General features: G+C 43.6%; 1 protein-coding gene across 1 annotated transcript in view; it reads right to left on the reverse strand.

Annotated features, from left to right (window-relative positions):
• LOC138246740 (DBH-like monooxygenase protein 2) overlaps positions 1-24110 on the reverse strand; it is a 77998-nt gene that overhangs the window by 9998 nt on the left and 43890 nt on the right. Inside the window, exons 7-8 of the mRNA XM_069201504.1 lie at positions 21808-21974; positions 12700-12791 (exon numbers count right to left, since the gene is read on the reverse strand). Of these exons, the coding sequence (XP_069057605.1) occupies positions 12700-12791; positions 21808-21974 (259 nt within the window). The remainder of the gene's footprint in view (positions 1-12699; positions 12792-21807; positions 21975-24110) is intronic.

Genomic DNA, 24110 nt, shown 5'->3' on the forward strand with positions numbered 1-24110 from the left:
CACTGCAGATTGCCTGTTGTTTGTTCTTCTTAAATCCCACCCTGCTTCCGGCCTCCTTTGCAAACTGCTCAGTGTGGAGAAGCGTGTGCGCTTTAAAACCCTGTGCATCGCTCATAAAATCTTATTCTCCCCAGGGGTCCCCATTCTGTCTAGTTTGCTATCCTTGTATCAACCTTCACAGTCCCTGCTCTCAGCCAACCTTAAGCTGGCCACTGTCCCTTGCAGCAAGAGAGTAAGGGTGGGAGGCCTCTCATTTCAGGCAAAAGCTCCAGTTCTCTGGAGTGCACTTCCCCCTTCCATCAGGAATGTCCAGAACCACTTCTCCTTTAGGAAAACGTGGTTGATGACCTGGCTCTTTTCCTCTTAGGACTTTCTCTTTGGACATTATGCCTTCCATGGCCATTGTTGTAGCAAATTTACACTCTAGGATTAGCGCTGGGAAGCCACTTTGCTGGGGCAGCTATGTCCTTTATAGAATTTATGACATAACATAAAACAGATAAAACAACAAATTCCAACGCTACAACACACATGGTGCAAAACAAACAACAACCAAGACAAACCTTGCCTGAAAAAAAACACAATAGAATATACAAGTCTTCTATCACAAAAGTTACTTTTCAAACAGAATTCAGAATGCAAAATGAGTTTATACAATTTTGACCATATTTCATAAACCTGCATACAGAGAAGGAAATCATCTTGTTTCCCAAGAATATAGTGACCAAATGGCAAATCGTTACAAAACCAAAGCAGACATGATTCCTATTTAAACAAAATATCAAAATAAAACTACCAGCACCAACCCTTTTTCAGCAATCCCCCCACAAAGGTCAGTTATCCTAGTTAACCCAGTCTCTGAATTCCTTCCAAAAATGATCTGAAACTGATTTTATTAATGTTCTCAAAAGAAGCAGGCCGGAAAGCTGCCCCTCTAACATTGTCTACCAAAAATCTTCAAGAACACCCTTTTAACAACTGCTGCTACCACCCCAGTCAAAACAATTACTCTTTACTTGACAACAGGAGGTTTCTCAAAGATTTAAAAAAGACATACATAGGCCCATTGTTAAAGAAAACAAACCTGGACCCTCAGGACCCAAACAACTATGAACCTATTGAAAACGGAACTTTCCTTGGCAGTCTATTAGAAAGAGCAGCATTCACCCAGGTCTCTCAATTTATTGAAGATAACTTCATCTGACTTTCAAACAGGATTCTATCCAGCAAGAAGCACTTCCTGACTGGATCACATTCTACTTTCAAAAGAGAAAAATCATCATCCGTACTCCTCTTTTCGCATTTAAACCCTAGATTATAAACGCAGGGATCGCTCAAGGCACTATCACCTTTTCAACATCTACATGAGGTCATTACCAGCAAAGATTAATGAATTTTAGCTCACCTTCCCTAACTATACAGATTACACACAAATATTTCCTAAACTTGAAAGCCTCAAAGACATTGGAAACTCAAAAATGGGTTATTGGTAAGGGCAGGTAAGTACCTACACTTAGCAATAGGCCACTAACCTCCGCTTAGGTCAAGTTAGCTCTCAGTAAATTAAACCCAGCTCAACTCTTGGTAGCTTGGCAACGAGCGACAAGGCTTAACTTAGGAGACAGAGTGTAAAGCATTCAAATATCACAAAACAGTAATAAAATAAAACACAGGAAACAGTTTAAAAATTAAAAATCAATTTATATAAATAGATTATATTTTTATCTTTAAAATAACACCAAAACAAATAAAATCGGATAAGGGGAACCGGAGATATGAATTTTTAAAGAATGAATGCTTTCTAGCGCATAGAAGCAACTAGCGCTCAAAGGGTTAAAGGAACAAAGTCCAGAGTTCAGGCCACCCACGAGGTAACACTGTCACACTTACTTTCAGAAGTGTTTGATTCAGGAAAGTGGTCCACAGCACCAGCCAAATGTTCAGAGGCTCTGGTGTGCCTCTTGGGGTCTGGGACTACAACTCCCGCAATGCACCTCTTCAACTAATTGAGTTGCTCCAAACGTCTATAAACATCTTGATCTTCTTCCAGAGGTCCTTTTTGTGTCCTTGAAGTGTCCATTACTTGATCCCAAGTTCCAGAAGCTCTGAGTTGCTCCTTGGGATTCTGATGGATACAACTACCTGTGGATTCCTCACCTGATGAATACTCCCATGGCGCCAGCATTTGACGGAAATCTTCTTACTAGTCTCTGCACGTCGACGAGGACGTCACTCTAGCCCACGCGACGCCGTCTGACGTCATACAGGCAATAAGAAGTCCTCGCCGACGTGCCGATGACAGTTCCCTTTTTTCCGTGCATTCGAAACGGTTATCTTCGAGGGAGTTACTGTTACCTTCGTGGTTACAGTGTATTGTCTGCTGCGTAGTCTTCTCTGCGGTAACAATGTCTCAGAGGAGGTTTCAAGCCCTGTCGAGAGTGTGGGGGCAAGATGTCAGTTACAGATCCTCACTCCGACTGTCTATGGTGTTTGAGCTCCGACCACGACGTCTCGACTTGCGATTCATGTCAACACATGAATCCGAAGGCCCTCAAAGAGCGCGAGGCCAAGTTATTCATGGCAAAGTCAAAGAAGAAGGAGAAACATCATAAGAAGTCTTCTTCGCCAAGGTCTCACCGGCGTCATCGAGACTCCCGGCGCCGTAGAGACTCACGACGTCACTCCAGCAAGGAGTCTCGTTCGAGGTCACCTTCGGCTCGGCGTCGGAGGACTTGGGAGGTCAGCCCCACGGTCACGCCGCATCCATCGACGCCGTTGCCCTCTCCGGCGTCACCGACTTCACCTGGTCAGGCGTCAGTGATTGAGGTGGTGCAGCCTCTTGTGTTTTCTCCGGCGTCGCAGACGTCGAGGCCGGCGTCGGGGTCGCCCTCGATCCAGGCACCCCAGTATCCGGCTTTTCCCACTCCTGGAGCCGATAGTACCGCGTTTCTTAATGCGATGTATACCATCTTTCAGCAGATGGCTCCAGGAGCTGCTCCGGCTGGTCCTTCGGGGCCCTTGGCCTTTTCGTTGGGTGATCCTGCGCCTCTTCGGCCGGCACCCTTTATGCCCTTTCTCCCTTTTGGGAATGTGGGCTCGGCGCCGGTGCCGGCGTCGGTGGCCGCTCCGGTGGCTTCGGATGTTTCGGCCCCGGAGGTTGCCCCTCCGTCGAAGTCAGGATTTTGCCCTGTGACTCCGGTTGGTCCATCGGCTCCAAGACCTCGTCCTCCGGCTCCTGCCTCGGCGCCGAAGCTGCCTGTGGCGCCGGACGCGGCGTCAGATGCTTCTGGAGATCGGCGCCGTTCTTCGACGTCGGCGGAGGCCATGTCGACTCCGCGTATCGAGGAGAGACTTCATTCGAGGAGGCGTGCTCTCCGTCTTTTAGAAGAGCAAGAGTACCAGCGAGTCCTAGAGGAGGGAGAGATTGAGGACTCTGGAGACGGACTGCATGGTCTGGATACAGCCAGTGGGCTGGACACTTCCCCTGAGTGGGACCTTTCAACTCCAGGGGAATATACGGAGGAGGCTGCTTCCTTTCATGCTGTGGTGAGGAAGGCAGCAAGCTTTTTGGACCTGCCTTTGCCGGTGGCAGAGGCAAAGCAGAATTTGCTGACAGAGGTATTGCATCCGGCCTCTGCTGCAGCTGAGCCTCTCTTGCCATTTAATGAGGCTTTGCTGGATCCGGTGTTGGAGGTGTGGAAGAAGCCGGTGTCTTCCTCGGCCGTTCATAGGGCTGTGGCCAGGAGGTATCGAGCGGCACCATCTGACCCTGGCTTTCTCTCTAGACACCCTACGCCGGAGAGCTTGGTGGTGCAAGCCTCCTGTTCCTCAAAGTCAGCGCCTGGTTCCTTCCCGACGGTGCCTGGAGACAGAGACTCCAAGAAACTGGATGCGCAGTCCAAGAAAATATTTTCGTCATGCAGTTTGGCGTTGAAGGCCACCAACGCCACGTGCATTCTGGGGAGGTACATCCATGCGCTGATGGATGATATTTCGTCTTCATTCACGGAGCTTCCCCAGGGTCTTTTGGATGTGGTCTCGGACGCCCAGGCTGCCGCGACCCAGATTATCCAGTCTGGGCTGGACACGACCGACTCGGTGGCCAGGGCGATGGGCACGGCTGTGGTGGCAAGAAGACAGGCCTGGCTCCGAAACTCAGGGTTCTCTGCGGATGTGCAGTCGACCCTGCTGGACCTCCCGTTTGATGGGGACAGACTGTTTGGAGCCAAGGCAGATTCAGCCTTGGAACGATTTAAGGAGAGCAGAGCCACAGCCAAATCGTTAGGACTGCAAGCTCCTTCTTCCTCTGCCTCTTCTAGAATTTTCAGGAGGTTTCGGGGATTTGGGCGTGGCTCTTATTCCTCTTCCTTTCGGGGGAGGTTCCAGCAACCCGCCTCTTCCCTCCCCTATAGGTCATTTAGAGGGAGGGGGAGGGGTGGGGTCCGTACCAGAGGAGCCTCTCAACAGCACTCTGCCTCTTCCTCGTCCTCTGGAGGGGTGCAGCAGGGGAAGCAGCCTTAGGCTTCCACCGTTTCCCACTCACTCCTCTCCTGTAGGGGGAAGATTACAGCGTTTTCTCCACAAGTGGAAGTCTATCACAACGGACACTTGGGTTCTCGGCATTGTGGGAAAAGGCTACGCCCTTCCCTTTCGGGAGTTCCCGCCCCTCATCCCGCCCCGCCCATCTTATTGTTCAGAAGAACACCTCCTGTTGCTAGAACAGGAGGTTCAAGTCCTCCTTTCAAAGGGCGCGGTAGAGTTGGTCCCAGAGCAGGAAAAGGGTCGAGGTTGTTACTCAAGATACTTCCTGATTCCCAAAAAGGATGGTCAGTTGAGACCAATCCTGGATCTGAGGATCTTGAATTGGTTCCTCAAACAGGAAAAGTTCAAGATGCTGACCCTAGCACAGGTGCTTTTGGCGTTGAACAAGGAAGATTGGATGGTGTCTGTCGACTTGCAGGATGCTTACTTTCATATCCCGATACTCAAGTCGCACAGGAAGTATCTCCGGTTTGTGGTAGGGTCGCAGCACTATCAGTTTGCGGTCCTCCCGTTTGGTCTTACTTCAGCACCTCGAGTCTTCACAAAGGTGATGTCAGTGGTTGCGGCGGAGCTCAGAAGGAAGGGGATAGCAGTATTCCCTTACTTGGACGACTGGTTGATCAAAGCCAAGTCCCCGGAGCTTGTGTCGCATCATCTGCAGTCAACAACCCAGTTGTTGTTCGACCTGGGCTTTTCGGTGAACGTGCCCAAATCTCACCTGGAGCCCTCTCAGCGCCTCCTGTTCATAGGGGCAGTACTGGATACAACATTGAGTCGAGCCTTTCCTCCGCCTCAGCGGATTCAAGATATTCAGGAATTGGTTCCAATGTTTCGAAATGGAGCGGTAGTTCCAGTCCTCAAGGTCCTTCGTCTGCTCGGTCTGTTCGCCTCCTGCATTCTGTTGGTCACGCATGCTCGCTGGCACATGAGGGCTCTTCAGTGGTGCCTCCGAAGGCAGTGGTCTCAACACAAGGGAGATTTAGAAGGTACTGTCAAGATCTCCAGAGATGCTGCTGTGGAATTGAAGTGGTGGATTGCGGGCAACAATCTTTCACAGGGGAAGCCGTTCGCGCAGTCGCCACCAGTGGCCACGGTAATAACGGATGCCTCCACCCTAGGATGGGGAGCTCATCTGGGGGATCTGGAGATCAAAGGGCTTTGGTCTCCAGAGGAACAGGTGTTTCATATCAATCTGTTGGAGTTACGGGCTGTACGTTTGGCTCTCAAGGCCTTCCTCCCATCCCTTCGTGGTCAGTCGGTACAGGTCCTGACGGACAATACTACCACGATGTGGTACATAAACAAACAGGGAGGAGTAGGGTCGTACCTTCTCTGCAGAGAAGCTCTTCGGCTATGGTCCTGGGCAAAGGACCATCAGATTTGCTTGGTGGCAAATCATCTGGCCGGGGTCTTGAATGTACGTGCGGACAGTCTCAGTCGCCAATTCTCGGCAGACCACGAGTGGCGTCTCCATCCAGATCAAGTCTGTTTAATCTTCCAGATGTGGGGGTTTCCTCGGATAGATCTGTTTGCCACTCGGGAGAACGCGCATTGCCCGTTATTCTGCAGCCTCCAGTATCCGATGCAGGGAGCGTTGGGGGACGCGTTTCAGATAACCTGGTGCGACCAGTTGCTTTACGCGTTTCCCCCCATACCCTTGATTCCTGGAGTGTTGAGGAAAATTCGCCAAGACCGGGCCCAAGTCATCTTAATAGCTCCGGATTGGCCAAGGAGGGTATGGTACTCCGACCTTCTCCAACTCTCACTGTGCCCTCCGCTCCGTCTCCCTCTCAGGGCAGACCTCCTCTCGCAGTCGCAGGGGCAGGTTTTACACCCCAACCTCCAGAGTCTGCACCTACATGCTTGGAGATTGAACGGGGCAACCTGAGTTCCTTCTCTCTCCCGCCTGATGTAGTGGATGTTATCTTAGCGGCCAGGCGACACTCCACTAAATCTATCTACGCTAATAGGTGGTCTAAATTTGTTATGTGGTGTGGAGAGAGACAGATTGATCCCTTACATGCTCATCTGTCACATGTTTTGTCTTTTGCACTGTCTCTAGCGCAGAAAGGTTGTGCAGTAGCTACCATTAAGGGTTATTTGTCGGCCTTGTCAGCCTTCATTTGTCTTCCAGACCAACCATCGTTATTTAAATCCCCTATTGTTCTCAGATTCTTGAAAGGTCTTCTGAATCAATATCCTCCAAAACCATTCGTTATGCCTCAATGGGATTTGTCCTTGGTCCTGACTTTCCTTATGGGGTCCCCTTTTGAGCCTATGCATTCTTGCCCCTTAAGGTATTTGGTTATTAAAACAGTATTCCTGGTAGCTATAACATCTGCAAGGAGGGTGAGTGAGTTGCAGGCCTTATCGGTTAAACCCCCTTATATAACGTTTTATGGGGATAAGGTGGTGTTGAGGACCAAGGCTGCTTTCCTTCCGAAGGTTGTTTCACCCTTCCATTTGGCTCAGACAATCACTTTGTCCACGTTTTATCCTCCGCCTCATCCTTCAAAGGAGGAAGAAAGACTACATCGCCTGGACCCAAAAAGGGCGTTGAGCTTCTATATCGACAGAATGAAGGATATCAGGCTGGAGGATCAGCTGTTTGTCGGATACGTGGGCAAGAGGAGAGGAAAGGCAGTCCACAAGAGAACACTCTCCAGGTGGGTTGTTCTTTGCATTAAAATCTGTTACTCTTTGGCAAAGAAGGATCCGCCTGAGGGCATTAGAGCTCACTCCACCAGAGCTAAGTCGGCCTCTTCGGCATTGGCCAGGGGTGTTCCTGTGGTTGACATCTGCAAGGCCGCAACTTGGTCGTCCCTTCACACTTTTGTGAAACATTACTGTTTGGACTCTGAGGTCAGAAGGGACGGTCATTTTGCACGGTCAGTGCTGCAGGATTTCTTGGTTTGACCATTTAGGCACCCACCGCCGGGCGTGGTACTGCTTTGGGACTCTATTCATCAGGTGAGGAATCCACAGGTAGTTGTATCCATCAGAAGAACGAGTTACTTACCTTCGGTAACGACTTTTCTGGTGGATACATTAGCTACCTGTGGATTCCTCACGGTCCCACCCGCCTCCCCGTTGCCTTTTTGGTCTCTCCAAGCAATCCTTGAGTGTGCTCCTTTTGGTCTTCAAAGTTGCAATACATTTTGCATGTATGATATTTGTATATATGTGTATATTTATATATAAATCTATATATATATTGGGTATATACATGATTCGTATGTATAAATATATTTATTTGTTTAAAAAAAAAAAAAAAAAAGGTTATATTAAATCTACAGCTATTTTATTGCAATGTTGTGTGATTTACAATATTAAGAGATGTTGCTTTGCTCTTTCATTGCATTGGGTTATTATTATTATGCTCATGCACGTAAAAAATGTTGGTACTGTCATCGGCACGTCGGCGAGGACTTCTTATTGCCTGTATGACGTCAGACGGCGTCGCGTGGGCTAGAGTGACGTCCTCGTCGACGTGCAGAGACTAGTAAGAAGATTTCCGTCAAATGCTGGCACCATGGGAGTATTCATCAGGTGAGGAATCCACAGGTAGCTAATGTATCCACCAGAAAAGTCGTTACCGAAGGTAAGTAACTCGTTCGTTGGGACTACAATTCCCAGAATGTACCTGGTCGGAATCCTCAAACGGCCACTGGACGCTGGTCAGCTAGGCTCTGCTTGCAGGACTTGATGCAGTGGACTCTGGGCAGCTCCTTTGTACCTGTAGCAAACAGGGATTCCCTTCTTGAAGCAGTAGAAGACAGGTAAAGTCCTTTTAGTAGTGAAGCCCAAGTGTGCAGCTGGTGCAGTCCTCCAGAGTGCAGTGTCCAGGTGCAGGTCAGGGGTCCAGCAGGGCAGTCCTTCTTCTCCTGTAGTTCTTCCTTATTGGAATCTGATAGGGATCTGAGGTGTGGGTGCAGGTCTGCCAGTTTTATCCTTGCTCCTGGGTGAAAAACAGGGGGTCCTGGTTCTCCAGTCAGGTGCAGGGTCCTTCCCCTTGTGATGACCACTTCCTGGTAAGCGTGGCAAAAATCAATCCTGGGGAGCAACATTCCTCAGAAATCCATCAAGGCTGAAAGTGATTTTTGGAGGTTACATCTGGCTGAGCCCACCCCTCTCCTGTCCTCTCCTAATCTAATAAAGGGGGCACCTAATTGTCTGGGTTTGCAGGATGTGAGGGTGTTGCTGGGTTGCTCCAAATGTCCTTCCCGGCCTTTGAAGACCAGTTTGGCAGCCACTCCCCTTCCTGCTTCACCATCTGCTGAGGGGAGATCTCCTCCCCCAGGCACATCTCTTTGTGTGGAGCCAGGCCACGTCACACCTCATCAAGGCAGCCTGGCCAGGCTGCCAGAGGCTGGCCAATCAGGGCACAGCAGCAACAATACTGCAGGGCTGAAGTTGGCAACTTTTCAGGTAAAGTTTAAAACTCTTTACCTGAACAAGTTATATTAAATCCCACACTGGAAGTTGTGGGATTTATTATAACAATTAATTTGATACCAAACCTCTGGTATCTGTTACTTAAGGGGACTTTTAAAATTAAAATAAAGTCTCCACATTCTAGCCTATGGAGGCCATTTACTACAATGAGGGAAACACAAATTTTGCAGTTTCACCTGACCAGGGCTTATAAAACTATTTTTATAAGGTCCCTGCTTATAGTTACATGGCACCCAGCCCTAGGGTCACATAGGGCACAACTTAGGGGTGACTTATGTGTAAAAATAAGGTAGTTTAAGACTTTGGAACTACTTTTAATTCCAAAGTCGAATTTGCATGTAACTTTAATTTAAAAGCAGCCAGCAAGGCAGGCCTGCATTTAAATTTACACTGGGCACCTCATCAGTGCACCTATGGGTGCACTACCTATGCTGGGGTACCTAAACCTACATGCCCTACCATATACTAAGGACTTATACGTAGGATGACTTAGCCAATTATAATTAGCCTAATTTGCATACTGAGTTTATACAGAGCACAGGCCCTGGGACTGGTTAGCAGTACCCAGGGCACCATCAGAGTCAGGAAAACACCATCAAAAAGTGGAGAATGGGGGCAAATAGTTAGGGGGCCTCTGCAATCAGCCGTGTTCACTCACACATCTCAAACTGAATGTGTACAAAACTGAAATACACACCTGTGGTGAATGGAAAAAATGTTGACCCAATCTCCACTTGACGTGACAATCTGGGGCTAGCTCCTAAAGTATCCAAGGAAGTAAGAAATCTCATGGACTCTAAAATATCAAAGAATGCTTAAGTTGATGAGTGAGCAAGATCAAGATTTATCACTAAGAAAACTCTGCAACACTTATTCCCCCACCCAGGACCACACAAGGTCCAAGCTACTACCTCCATTGTACTCTGTTAAGTATGAAAAGACTACAATGAATTCTAAACTCTAATGACAGAGTTCTCCTACATAAAAAAAGCACATGCCAATATCTCCCCTGCATTAAGATCCCCACTTTGGTTCCCAGATGCCAGAATCTCGACTTTCAAGCTGCTTTGTATGACCCACAAACCAATACACAGAACAGGACCACTTTTTATTATAAAGAAAATTACAAAATGCATACAACAAAGAAATGCCAGCTCCAGATTGGTGCCCGCCCTCAAAATCCCAGTATACAAGAAAAAAAACATGGGTGGAACATCTTTCTCTGTTCAAGCAGCCAAACTATGGAATTCATTACCCCCAAACATTAGATCCACAGATAACCATAAAATCTTCAGAAGATTGCTCAAGAGCATACTCTTCCTTACATGACAACAATATTCAAAATTAAAATGTACAGAAATAGTATGGACAAGAAACCAATGGTGCACATAAATTTATTTGTAAATATATATACTTTGATTCTATGTATGGATTTTGATATCTCCTTGTACAAATGTGCATATTACTTATTACTTTCTTATATTTATTATTAACAAATGTACAAAGCATATATTACTTATAGTTAAAATGTATACATTGCTTATATTTATGCTTAGCATCTATATAGGTCATTACATAAATAACATATATTTATTGACTACATGCCTATGGATCTTTTTTTATTATGATTGCTCGTATCACAACCTGTAAGCATTATTATACAGAAACTAAGTGTACGTGTTAACCATTCAAACACTTATTACTTTAAAAAATAACTAATACAAGATTCTTAATAATCAAGCAATGAAAACAAATATTACTAATTAATGAATGAAAACAACAAACACAAATAATATGGATTACTATGGGTGTGTATCTGTCTATATCTATTTTTATACTTACTACAAGAATAAAAAATAAATATATAAATATGTTTTAGAAAAACATAAATAAATACAAGCTTTATAGATACATATGTAAATGCATAACTTTATCATTACATCCCTATATAAGGAGATTGGTACATCAATACCAAATAAGATGAGCATATGCATATCAATTTGTTTTCTCATAATAACACATAAATCTCACAGTGTATAAATATGATTATAACAATTGTATCCATAAGTACTTTACGATTAAAGCACTGGGGGCAAGTCAAATGATTCAACGTTAACAAATGAAATAATAAAAACACTTAACTTACAGCAAAAACAAATAGCCTGAGTTAATAAATATTTATCCATATATGTACATATAGAACGTTTTCTAGTACTCTTTTATATCGCCTGATTATTTTTCATATATGTATCATGTTAAAATTTCTATGTAAGTATACCTCTCCTGTAGTGTTATGTATATTTATATATTTTACTCTCACTGCAGAGAATTTTTTTTAACTAATCTCCCCAAACCTCATCAGATCACCACTCTATGACTCATCCTATTTCTCTTCTGTAATATCCCCTACCACCACTCTCTGATTCATCCGAAATCTCTTTTACTACTATGAATTCACAAATAACTCCTTTCCAACTCCTCCCTCCTCATTCCATCCTTTATCCTACCCATCCAAGTAACAGGCTCTTGAACTCACCCCAAACCTCTTTTACTACTATGAACCCCCAAATAATCCTATTTAAAATCTTTGCTCCTCAACCCATCCTTTAACCTATGCATCCAAGTAACAGACTCACATATCTACCACTTCCACTGTTCCCAATAACAATGTCTATTTCCCTCTACTAATCCACCACTAATCCACCTTTGGCCACCAAAAATATCTGCAACGGCTCATCAAGGGATACCACAGCTATGTAAGTATAATTATATTTACCCACTAGTGGCCATGGGTTAAAATGAACATCTGAATGATGATCAGTTGGTTTGTCGATTAGCTAAAACAAAGCCATGGTGCCTTGTTGTCTGAATCCTTTCCTTGGGTTTAAAGTGTTACACTTAGGGTTGTTTTCTGGCAAGCTTATGGAGTAATATTGGTGTCAATACTGTGTAAAATTATTCCCTGGATCAGCAGAAGAAGGGTACTTCATGGCACAACAACCATGTGATGTTCCGAGCAGCCCAGCCAGCTACTCCAAATGACCAACAAACAATGTTTAGGGATATTCACAAGTCAGCTAGTAAAAGCTGTATACTGCAATATTTCTTGCCTGCTTTTTTGCACTTGGACATTTCACTAGATGATGTTGCATTTTCAAGAGTTGGAACAAAGAATTACTGCCATAATTGGCTATGGAACTCAGATTCCAGCTGTAATTTTACATTTCTCTTTTTTTCATATCTTCACTTTATGGTTTTATGGTACAGAGGTGCTTGCATTTTCAATTACTGTCCTCAATTGCAAAGTCCAACCATATTCATGTATAGATTTGCTTCGATTAGGAGATGACAATCTAATCTTGGTGATTCATAGGAAAATGTATCTTCAAAATGTAATCTTCAAAATTATGAAGGATGACAATCTACAATGGTCCCCCATTACAGAATGAAGCAATTACGTCATTGTTTAATGATGAAGATTTGTTTGTCATTTCCAAGAGAACTTTCAGGGGACAATTCTAAATATGAAGGTGTTTACTCAGCCCACGTCTTACCATGCCTGCAATATTTGCAGTTCTAGGCACAGAAACAGAGCATCACTAACCAATTTAGAATGTGGCCGTAAGTGTTTATGTACCACACCTGAGCCTTTCCAATAATGGAGGAAAGAATACAGTAACTAAGTTACTCAGCTTTACTCACCTATAATGCAGTACTCTGATTCCTCTCACAGTTAAGTGTCCATGGTTTAAATAAGAAATGATATGCATGTCTTCAACATGGTTGCCATTTACCTAGAAAAACAGAGATATGTGGAGAAAGTGAAAAAACTGGTCAGTGGTGAAATGATGAAGGTGTTTGTGGTCTCTAAATTGCTTCTTCTAATCATGTGAACCCAAATGAAATATGTTATCATATTGATTAGGTAAAATTATAAATCCAGAGAGATTTATTTGCATAAACCTATTTATGTGTGTTGTTTGCTACATAGGTGCATTTATATTAAGCAACCATCTTTTTTTGTGTGTTTATGAGTATGTGCATGTATGCATGAAAGTATGTGTCATCCCTACATTTGCTGAGATTCATTTATTTCAAAAACACACTTTTATTATGATTATATCTCAAAAAGAAATGGCTAAAATGTTTTACAAGCAACCGGCGTCGAATCCCAGGAGACTGCACTGAACTATCACATCAGAGCACTGCTACTTCTTCCTTTTCCATTTGCCAGTAGAGAAGAACATGCCATTCTATACATCAAGACTGTTCTGTACTGCAGCGAAAATAGGTGTTTTTCTTTCCTGTGATTTAGGACCTCATTACGAGTTTGGCAGAAAGGGTCCCACTTTTGAAACAGCGTTAGATTGCCCGACCTCCAACTTGTATTACGATGTTGGCAGGTTGCTGAATGAGAGACCGCCGGAATCCTGCCAACTCCACCAGCCATTTGCCGACTACCTCAATGGTGGCATGGGGAAAAGCAATTATCAGAGGGTGGTACAAACAAGATTCCCGCTGTCCGTTGAGCTGACTGAGGCATGGAGACCGCCTGCTTTAATATGGTGGAATCGAAGGAAATGGGGTGCAAACTCACCCATTTCCATCTTCTCCCTTCAGTCTCTGACGTGGAGCCCTACGTCCAGGGCCCTCCTTCACAGCAGCAACTTAACGCAAAGAAAAAAAACAACATTGTGGCTGAAAATCCAGATAAGTATGCTCCACACGTTTATCCCATTGACTGTACTGGGCATATATGGCCAGACTCCAGCCATGGAAATGTACACATACAAGGTCTTTTTTTTACATATGTGATGCATATGTGTACATTGTACACTTATTTAGTCAAAACACATATGAAAAATATATCTTGAATTTCTGACCGCATGTTGCCTCTGCCCCCCCAAGTCACAAAACTGCTGCTGGGCTAGCAGTGACAACTAAATATGGGGGATGAATGATTGCTGATGCCACAAAGTACTTGGGACCACTGCCGCATCAGAGTGGGAGTGAGACCACAAAACACAAAACACATGATTAGGCCCATGGTTTGTTTAGAGGGTGCAGTACAAGAATGAGATGGAATGTCTAGATTAAGGGCCTCATTCTGAACCACCGTCGAAAGACCGCAGAGGCCATTTTGGCTTTCCCGCTGGGCTGGCGGGCGACCGCCAGAAGGCCGCCCGCCAGCCCAGCGGGAAACCCCCTTCCCACGAGGAAGCCGGCTCCGAATGGAGCCGGCGGAGTGGGAAGGTGCGACGGGTGCAGTTGCACCCGTCGCGAATTTCAGTGTCTGCTAAGCAGACACTGAAATTCTTTGTGGGGCCCCCAGGGGCCCCACGACACCCCATACCGCCATCCTGTTCCTGGCGGGCGAACCGCCAGGAACAGGATGGCGGTATGGGGTGTTGGAATCCCCATGGCGGCGCAGCAAGCTGCGCCGCCATGGAGGATTCCTGAGGGCAGCGGAAAACCGGCGGGAGACCGCCGGTTTTCCTGTTCTGACCGCGGCCAAACCGCCGCGGTCAGAATGCCCTGCGGGGCACCGCCAGCCTGTTGGCGGTGCTCCCGCCGACCCAAGGACCGCCGGGGTCGGAATGACCCCCTAAGTAACATAAATCTTCATTACTCTGATTCTTCTTTCCCCGTTCCAGTACTTAATTTACTCAGGATTTACAGTCTACCCTTCAAATGGTCAGCACTTTCCCAGTTGTTTTCTATTGCCTCATCATCTTGTTCTCCCTACCATTCCTTACTTCACTAACATGTTATCTAGGCCTGGGTGAAACTTAAATTACACTGGTGTAATTTATGTAACTTTGGAAATTTTTAGGGTGCACTTTGTTAGAAATTGGGTTTCGGCTGAAGGGGTGGAAACCTACTCAAGCAGAAACCATAATTGTTGTCAGGGCGAAATGCAGGCAAACCCCAAATTAACTTGTGCATAACTCTCTGTTAACTTGGCAAAAAAACTGACAGGCTTAACTTAGAGGCAACGTGTAAAGTAATTATGAAGCATTTCAAACAGTGCTAAAGCAACAACACAATACAAGAAAAACCCCACACCTATTTAGAAAACTTGAGTAGTATTTAATAAATTATTTGACACAAAAAAACATAAATCCAGTGAATGTATGCAATTTTAAACAGTTCAGTGGAAATAAAGCTTAAAAGCACAAAGCGCCAGTTGTGGTTACCTGGTTACGCCAGACAGGGATTAAGTCATAAGTTCAAACACAATAAATCCTGGTTGTAGAGCATTGTGAGATCCTAGATTGAGGATGCATCATGCAGCGGTGGTTCTTATGAGATTCAGGCTGTGATGTTAAGTGCTTCATCAGGGAGGTATAGAGGAGCAGGTGTTCCAAAGAGTTGCAGGGTCCTGCATCAGTGATGCATTGCACAGTGGCAGTTCCAGTGCAGAGCTGAAAGGAAATGCGTTATACTGCATCGGTTCTGTCCAAATGACCACAGCTAGACTCACGGAGCACCTTCAGGTCCACTTCCAAGAGTCCAGGACTGGGGTGACTCTATTTGGGGGACAGGTCAGTCTCACAGCAGTTAGGGTCGTGGTGCAGGATTCAAAGTGTTCAAAATGCAGGTCCAGATTCTCTTACTTAGGCATCACGGCAGCACAGAAGCATGGTAGCAAAGTATAAGTCTTCTTGCAGCAGAGGAGCAGAGCAATCCCTCTAAGTCTTCTACCAGTCCATAGTTGTACTGATGAGTTGGGTGTGAGGGTCCACTATTTATACCTGGTGCTCTATATACACTATTTATAGCTTACTGCCTCCCTGTCTTGGCCCCAGCTTGTCTGTGGCACAAAAGAGTAGTGAGAACCCATTTGTGAGTGTGATGAGACAATTTCTTTGTGATGTGCAAGTGCAGCATATGACAGCTCTGCCCCCCTATCATGTCAGATATAGTCCATCCGGCCAACACCTATTCCCCCTTTGTCTCACTGTCTGGGAGCAAAACACAAAGACAAACTGCCACTTACACCTAGTCACATGTCCCATGATGTAAGCTACAAACAACAAAGGGTTGAAAAAAGAAAATACCAACTTTCTAAAGGTGGCATTTTCAGGTGTGTGACTAAAAATCCAACTTTACCTCTAAAGAGAGTTTTAAATTACAATTCTGTAGAGACCAAACTCAATATTCCTACCTACTTTCAAATGTAAGTTATCACTTATTAAATGCAAAAAAATAACCCAATATTATCCTATGAGAGTTTTTTACGGCCAGGACATGTCAAAGTTAAACATACATGTGCCTCTTTTTAAATATACTGCACACTGCCCTATGGACTGTTTAGCGGCTACACTATGATTGACATGTAGTTATCAATTAGAAAGTGTCAGGCCTACAAAAATATAAATTTTGCCAGGTCGAAATGGCAGTTTTAAAACTGTACACACAGGCTGCAATGGCAGACCTAAAACATGTTTAAAGAGGCTATTTAAGTGGGTCGCCAAATAAGTGCTGCAGGTCCACTATTAACTTTTAATATACATGCTCTTGGGACCATAATACCATGTTACTAGGGAATTAAAGTTAAATTAAATGTGCATATCGGGTGTAAGCCAATATTAGCATGTTTAAGGAGGGAACACAAACACTGGTTAGCGGTGGTAAAGTGGGCAGAGTTCTGAGGCCAAAACAAATTCTGTAATAACAGGAAGAATAAGGCAAAAAATATAAGGAAGACCGACCTAAGGCTGACAGGTTTAACACACTTATTACGTGAAATACCCCAAATTACGCCATTTTGCCACTTTGCATAATTATGCTTTATGCTAGTATGCGAATATGATAATCAGGTGCAAGCCAATTTTACAGGATTTTTGGGGAGTGAGCACAAGCACATGTTTCCTACCAGTACAGCAAAAACCTTTACACATTAAGAAATTACAGTTCTGGCAAGTAGCCACCGCTTAAGTAGTCTGGTTCACTGTGAGTCAAAGAACTGACCACTAAAATAACAGTTACAGGCAGAGGTGATGATGGCACCAAAAATGCTTCTGTTTTGAAAATAACATTCTATTAGGTTTAGGGAAAGGGGAATCTCATTTGATTCAACATTAGGAGACACACTTAGCAATAAAACAGTAAAGAACATTTGGCTTGTAACTACAGACATAATGTGTGCCAGAATTTCTCAACCAACCTTTAGTGTTCTCCAAGGTTCCATTTCCTCAATCTCTTATTTGTATGTTATGGTAAAAACAAAATCAAATATATGCTGCCAGCAAACAAATGTTATTCTTTATCAGAACATCAATTCAGTTAACTTAAGCAAATTGATTGGATATAATCTGTATTTGGATACATCAACATTACATAAAAATTAATTGAGCAATATTCTGAATGCACAGTGTCATCACCAGTGGCACCAGTGTCAATTATTACACTCTCTATATTTTTCCCCTCTGTAAATACTTGTAGGTGGCGTACATCTCCTCAAACTTGATTGTCGCAGTTAGCTATACCACAGACATCATTATGCACCTCACTGATGGGTCCCAGCAGCCTGAAACATGTCCGTATTTGAGACCTTATACAAAGGACTTGATTTAACTATTTACTTACCAGTAATCTTTGTTACCCCAATTAGGAGTCATCTTTGTCGCAGCCCCAAACAAATGAGGTGTCTTGCAACATTACCTCTGCTCATTTGCCTGAGAACTCAACTACACACTATTTGAGTTCACATTTTTTTTTGTTGAAACAGACAAAAAATAGCATACTTGTGTTTTCTATGTCTATATGCCAATCCCTATAACTGATCCCACCCCCTCTATGTATCCAAAAGTCACAACATATGGATGTGTAATACAGGAGCGAGGTGGGGAAGCAAAGTGAACTGGGATGAGGAGGGCTCTTAATCTGGGTAAAGAAGCCTGCAGATAATTAACTAGTTCACTACCCCTTCATGGAGTCCTCCTTTTCCCAGTCCTCAACAAATGAGGATTTCCCAAGTGCGAAAAAATAGCACCAACCAAACCTGAGACAGAATAACTTTATTCCATTACAACAATTTTTTCGTTGCTGAGGAGAGAACACTAAACTTGAACTGTTGATGTTTTGAAATAGAAACATTAAGGCCATAATGTTTGTTAGAAATGTGATGTGATGGTCATGTGGCAGCTCTACAAATTTACAATATAGGAGCTCCTTCCACCTATGCTTAGGAGGTAAAGAGAGCCTCGCTGAGTGTCTCTGCGCACTCTCAGAAGCAGTTCACCTTCAGTAGTGTAGGCCTGTGAAATCACTAGGCAAACCCATATGCCTAAAGTAGCTTTAGAAATGTTTCTACCTTTTGCCCCTGAACCTTGAAAAAAGAAAAGAGAATTTGTGTTCCTAAAAGGCTCTGTATGGTCCATATAAATATGCAAAGCCCTTTTAACACCGAAAGAGGAAGGAATATATACGGCAGTGTCATCCTGTAAAACAGGTAAAACACCACTTGTACCAAATGAAAAGAAGAGCCAATCTTCGGGATAAACTTAGGATCTTACTGCAAAACAACTAAATCAGTGAAAACCTTAAGATATGGTTGAGAAATTGTTATGGCTTGTAACTCACCCAACCTGTGGACTAAGGTTACTACAATCAGAAATAGTGTTTTTGCTGACAACCAAGTAAAGTTTGCCTCTCCTGTAGGTTTTAGTGGTGGATTTTGGAAACCCTTAAATACTGTCAACAGATCCCAGGATGGTAAGGGATTAAGAGCTGTGTTTTTTTAGTTCAAAACTCTTCATAATTCTTGTGAACATAGGTGACACTCTTGAGAGGTCACCTGAGAGTTGTTGAAAGATTTCAATTGATCCCACTGAGAATTCAACATAGATGGAGCCAAACCTTTAAGGAAAGCCACCTTGTAGAAAAATCTGAAACAGATCAATAGACGTGGCATATTCTGATTTTTCCATACACCAGAAGAATAAAAATGACTAATGTTTTTTATATGAAGTTAGGGAAGAGTTATTTCTTGAACATTGGTTCTACAAATCTACCTGTTTAGAGAAACCCTAACCCCCCAGCCCAAACCTCTCAATAGTCAAGCAATCAGATGAAGACACTGGTAGTGAGAGACCAGCAGTTGTGAAAACTGCAATGGAGATGGGTTGAAAAGTAGGTCAAAATATTGTCAAATTCATTTGTGACTTTCTAATGATTTAACAGTAATCCCAGATTATGTAGCACTGTGGTTATCACAGCAAATTTTGTCTCTTAAAAGACAAGGAGCTTTCAAGTATGAAGATATAGAAATATATTTTATTTGCAAGGATGCCACAGAGGGAGCTAATACCTTGGTAAACATCCATGGGGAGGTTGCTAGACCGAATAGAAGTGTATAGAACTGGACATATTGGTCTTCTAGTGCAAATTGTAGGAAGGGTTGAGTGTCCGTCTGTATTGGGACATTTACATAGGCATCCTACAAGATCCAACATCAGGAGGTAATTACTTTACGTGAGCAAAGAAATTATGAATTATAGATTACTCATCCTGAAAAGTTCCAAAATCACAAATTTCTTCACCTCCTTGTGATGCAGGATATGATGATATCGCCCATCTGTTTTTTGCACCAGAAACAAAATGTAGTAATATCCAGTATTTCTTTGCATGTGCAGAACGGGTACAATCATACCCTTTACTAGAAGAGCAATGAATCTTTTAATGTCTGCCAGTTCTTCCATGAGCATCATGAGGGCCATGTCCAGAATATCAGGGATTTGAGGTACTTCAGGGGTTACTTCTTTTGCTGGTGTGCTTTTTGCCGGGGCTTCAGGGAATGAGAGTTGGTGAGTGTGCTTGGGTTTTGGCATTGAATGGCTTAGTAAGTATGGGGAGCCAGAGGGAAACAGTTCATCAATACCATATGAAATAGAACAGTGGGCAATGCACTCTTTGCTGGAGAAGTGGCACCAGGACAGTTCTTGGTCCCACAAACAGGAGGGTATAGTAATGGCACAAGGCATCATGAACCACAAAGAATGTTGTCCTGCTTTGAAAAATGTCCCTGCTTTGTCAGATCCTTGTAGGGATCACTGTAGAAAGCTCAGCGGGAGGGGTGCCAGGGTGTTGGGGAGTCACCACAAATGTGTTAGGGAGCCCTGTTTCTCAAAGGAGAGGTTAGCACAGGGAGGTCATGGTAATGATGCCCTCACACAGTTCTGGTGCAGCCCCTCGCTGGATTGGCAGAGTAAATATCCACAAGAGTGGTCAGCACACCCCTTGTGACTGGGCTCGGGAACCAATGGAAAGACTCACCTCTGCTCTAACGGCAAGGAGGACGCCGTCGCAGATGGGTCACTGGCTTTGCTGGCATTGGGGGAGGAAACTTGTGACAGGTAGATAGGTGGGGCTCACAGGTCCCTGTATCTCTGGACTTAGCAGGTGCTCAAGTCCTATACCTCTCTGGCACCAGCGGTCTTCAGAGGAATCCTGCTGCTTTCCCAGGTCATCACCATGGGCCCAGGATCCCTGAAAGAGGCTTTTACTAAAATTGCTGCAGCTGGGCAATCCAGCCTTCAGGTGCCAGAAGCGGGTTCTGTGGCATGAGTACTTCTGTGGGAAAACTGCAGCATTGTAGCTCTCCAGACTGTAATGCTGCAGAAGGGCACCTGAAGCACTTTCCAAGCTGCACCGCAGTCTCTGCAAGGATCTGGCTCTGCTGGATGATGGGCACATGCTTGCTCCCGCACTGGAAGGAAGCGGTCTGAACTGCACTTGTTGCTCGTAAACTCCATTCCAATTTAAGGCAGCTCACTCCCAGGTGCCTCACACTTGATTCCCTCTATTCAGGCCAGATGCAGTGTTGGCTTGCAACCCGAGAAGACGAATGGCTTTGTGCCCCTTGGGGAGAACTAAAGGTGAACCACCATTCTCACCAGGTCATGACTGAACATATGGGTGGGGAGAACACAAATAGACGGAACAGACCACAGTGCCATCTACTCAGAAAATTGGTGAGTAAATGAGAGGAATTCCACACTAATAATCAAACAATAAAGCTTACCATGTGTTAACTTGAAAATGAAGCATTTGCTTATCTGAAGTAAACTGCCAGTGAGTCAGCAAAGACAAATGGAGGGGAAGTGGAGGCAGGGATCAGATATTGGGTTTGGCTGATAGACATAGAAAACAGATGTACACTAATTATTAGCTGTTTTAAAAAAAATACTCAGCAAGTGGATAAACTGACAGAGGGGCAAGATGCCTCATTTGTTTAGGACTGTGACGAGGAGGACACTATGAGGAGACAATTGTTCCATAAGGGGATAATGACAGTAAGAATGAGTATAACTAGATGTGAATAATCCCAGGCGCCCATCAAGCAGTTGTTTTTGTTTTTTTGTACGACATGAGTCCTGACTTTCACTGTCACATGAGACTCAATCTTAAAAAGACCAATGCTTGTTAGTGTTGCTATACAAAGGAGAAGCCGCCCAGAACTTCGGGCTGGAGTGTCACATTTGTGTCCAGGCCAAGACCAATTTGTATATGGTTAGTCTCAGTTTGCAGTTGCACAGGTAGCCGAAGAGTCATGCATTAGCTGATGTTGAATCTAGCTTTCCAGTCACCATTCCTTCTTTCCTGTGGTTTTATTATTTTTTAATAAAACTCTACATTCCTTGGCCCTGCTTTCTGTCCTCCTGATTTGATACATCCTTGTCTTCTCCTGCATTTTTCTCATTTTTCTTTAGCTCTCTGGTGTTAAGCTTTTTTTCCTGGGCGCAGCATGAGGAACAAATGACGATAAATACACACATTGCTTCAAGATCATGGACTGCGTCATACCTCATGAAATGCGTCGGTGTGACATAATCCATAGGTTTTATACGCCTCAGCTCCAGGTGGAATAAAGTGGATTGGAAATGTAAAGACGCCATACTGAATGATGCCTGCGTCATGTTCCCTGAGCTCTGGAGTGTAGTAAATCAGGATCCCGCTGTTTGAGACCAACCCTGAAAGGGCACGGAAGAGCGTTTTATAATGAACAAAACATGATGTGCAAAATTAAAGGTGTAGAAATAAACAAATAGGCCTGAAAGCGAGAATGAAATAACATTTATTTTTCTTTCTCTGCTATCTTAGCAGCATGCAAAGTAAAATGCAACAAGCACATATTTGACTTGTTTTGTCATTAGTGCCCTATGTTAAAACTGTATTATGAATAACTGTTAAAAAATGTTTGCACATCTAACAATGAACCTTGCTATGACATATATAATTTCTTTAACCTTCACACGTTCATTGGTCATCTAATAAATACGTTAGTAATATCATAAAATCTGCTTATTTACAAATAGATTGGATGAAAACGAGCATATGGCAATGGAAATGTAACTTTTTAAATATGCATTACTTTAACCATGAACCTTTTCTCTTTGTCTCTCAGACCGGTGAGAGCTGGCACCCAATACAAAGTTTACTAGGTATGTTAGAACAAAATAAAATGGTTTCTTATCTGCTTTGTTAAAGACATTAGTAGATGAAAGATGGCCTGTTCTAATGTAGACGTTGAATTTGATTAGCTGATCGAGTGGTGGAGATAAAGAAAATAAATACAAGTTTCAATATTGTTTGATTATAAAATGTGTGTTCCTAGACTAGTGTGAGAAGCTTTAAGGGAAAGACTTTGAGGAAGCTTTAAAGGCTTTGGCTCATTTAGTATCTATTCTGATACTCTGTGGTTTCTCACAGGCACTCTCTGAGATACTACTCAGATTCACTTTCAGCTGCTTTATTTTTGACACAGATTCAAATCTGAGACATTTACCTAAAATGTACTTCCCATAGAACTCTATTGAGTTTCTAAATGCTTTCACATCTTTGATGTATCAAATTAAATTGTATGGCATGTGCTTCATGCATTGTTCGGTTTATATTTGATCTATAAATCTTTGATATGTGATTCTTGATTTTGTCACTAAAGAGGAGAAACTAAGAAACTGAAAATAAAAATTCTTAACCTTCATTCAAGCTCTCATCATTGACTCTCAATGAAATGTAATTGAGATATTGAAACTTGTTAAATGTTTTGACTTCAGCCTCTATGTGTCTCATGCTACACCTCCAAGGTATATTGCCTGTGGTCCAGCACCAAATCTGAAATATTCTAAATAATTTATATGAAAAGTTTCAGCTCTCACAGGCAGAAGATGTGGAATGTAAAGAGGTTATCAGAAGTGAAGTGTGACCTCTCAAAGTACTTTTGTATGATGCTCTAAAGAAAGGTATAATATGTTATGGGCTGACCCAATATCCATGGGAATTGGGAAACAATCTATGCAAAGAAACATTAGTCCCTACAGGTTATGCACTTAGGGGCAGATTTAAGGAAAGTGGTGCTGCACCCAGTGCAGCGCCACTTTCCTTGTGCCTCTTAGGGCCCCCCTAGCACCACCATGTGTGTGCCGTATTTAAAATAGGGCACACCGTGGAACAGTGTAGGGAGCAATAGCGTATTTTTTTTATTATGCTATTGATGTAATCTGCAGGAGTAGCACCAAAATGTTGCAGGGTACATAGGGGCCGATTATAAATAATCGTATGTACCCTTTTAACGTCTGCACTGAGCAGAGGTTAAAAGTGCAAAAAAAAATGGCGAAAGGAAATCTCTCAGATTTCCTTGCGCCATTTTTTCGCCCCCCCATAACAGGGGAACATCCCCCTTGCATACATTATGCCTGGCTTATCATAATGTGGCACAGTCATAATGGGGCGCAAGGGGTTACAAATGCAGGCATTGTGCCACTTTGTAAATATGGCGTAGGGTAAATGCCACTTTAGCGCTGCCTTAGCGTCGAAAAAATGATACTATGGTGGCGCTAAGTTTGTTTGCGAAATGTAAGTGTATACTCCCACTATTTCCTTATACAAGAACAGGCAAACTCATCAATGTTTAGACCGTTCATCCCTAGATTGATGGATTCAGTAGGGTCATCATGGTAAAGTAGTCATCATCCGCATGATGTAAATCAACAAAATATTCATGCATTTTCTCTTTGTTCTAAGCTAACGTCTGTCTTTTGACTTGGTATAGCCTACCATGTCTTATATGCAATAAAGATGTCCCCTGAAAATTCTGAATTAATTCT

This window comes from Pleurodeles waltl, chromosome 7 (genome assembly GCF_031143425.1).
Source record: "Pleurodeles waltl isolate 20211129_DDA chromosome 7, aPleWal1.hap1.20221129, whole genome shotgun sequence".
Classification (NCBI taxonomy): domain Eukaryota; kingdom Metazoa; phylum Chordata; class Amphibia; order Caudata; family Salamandridae; genus Pleurodeles; species Pleurodeles waltl.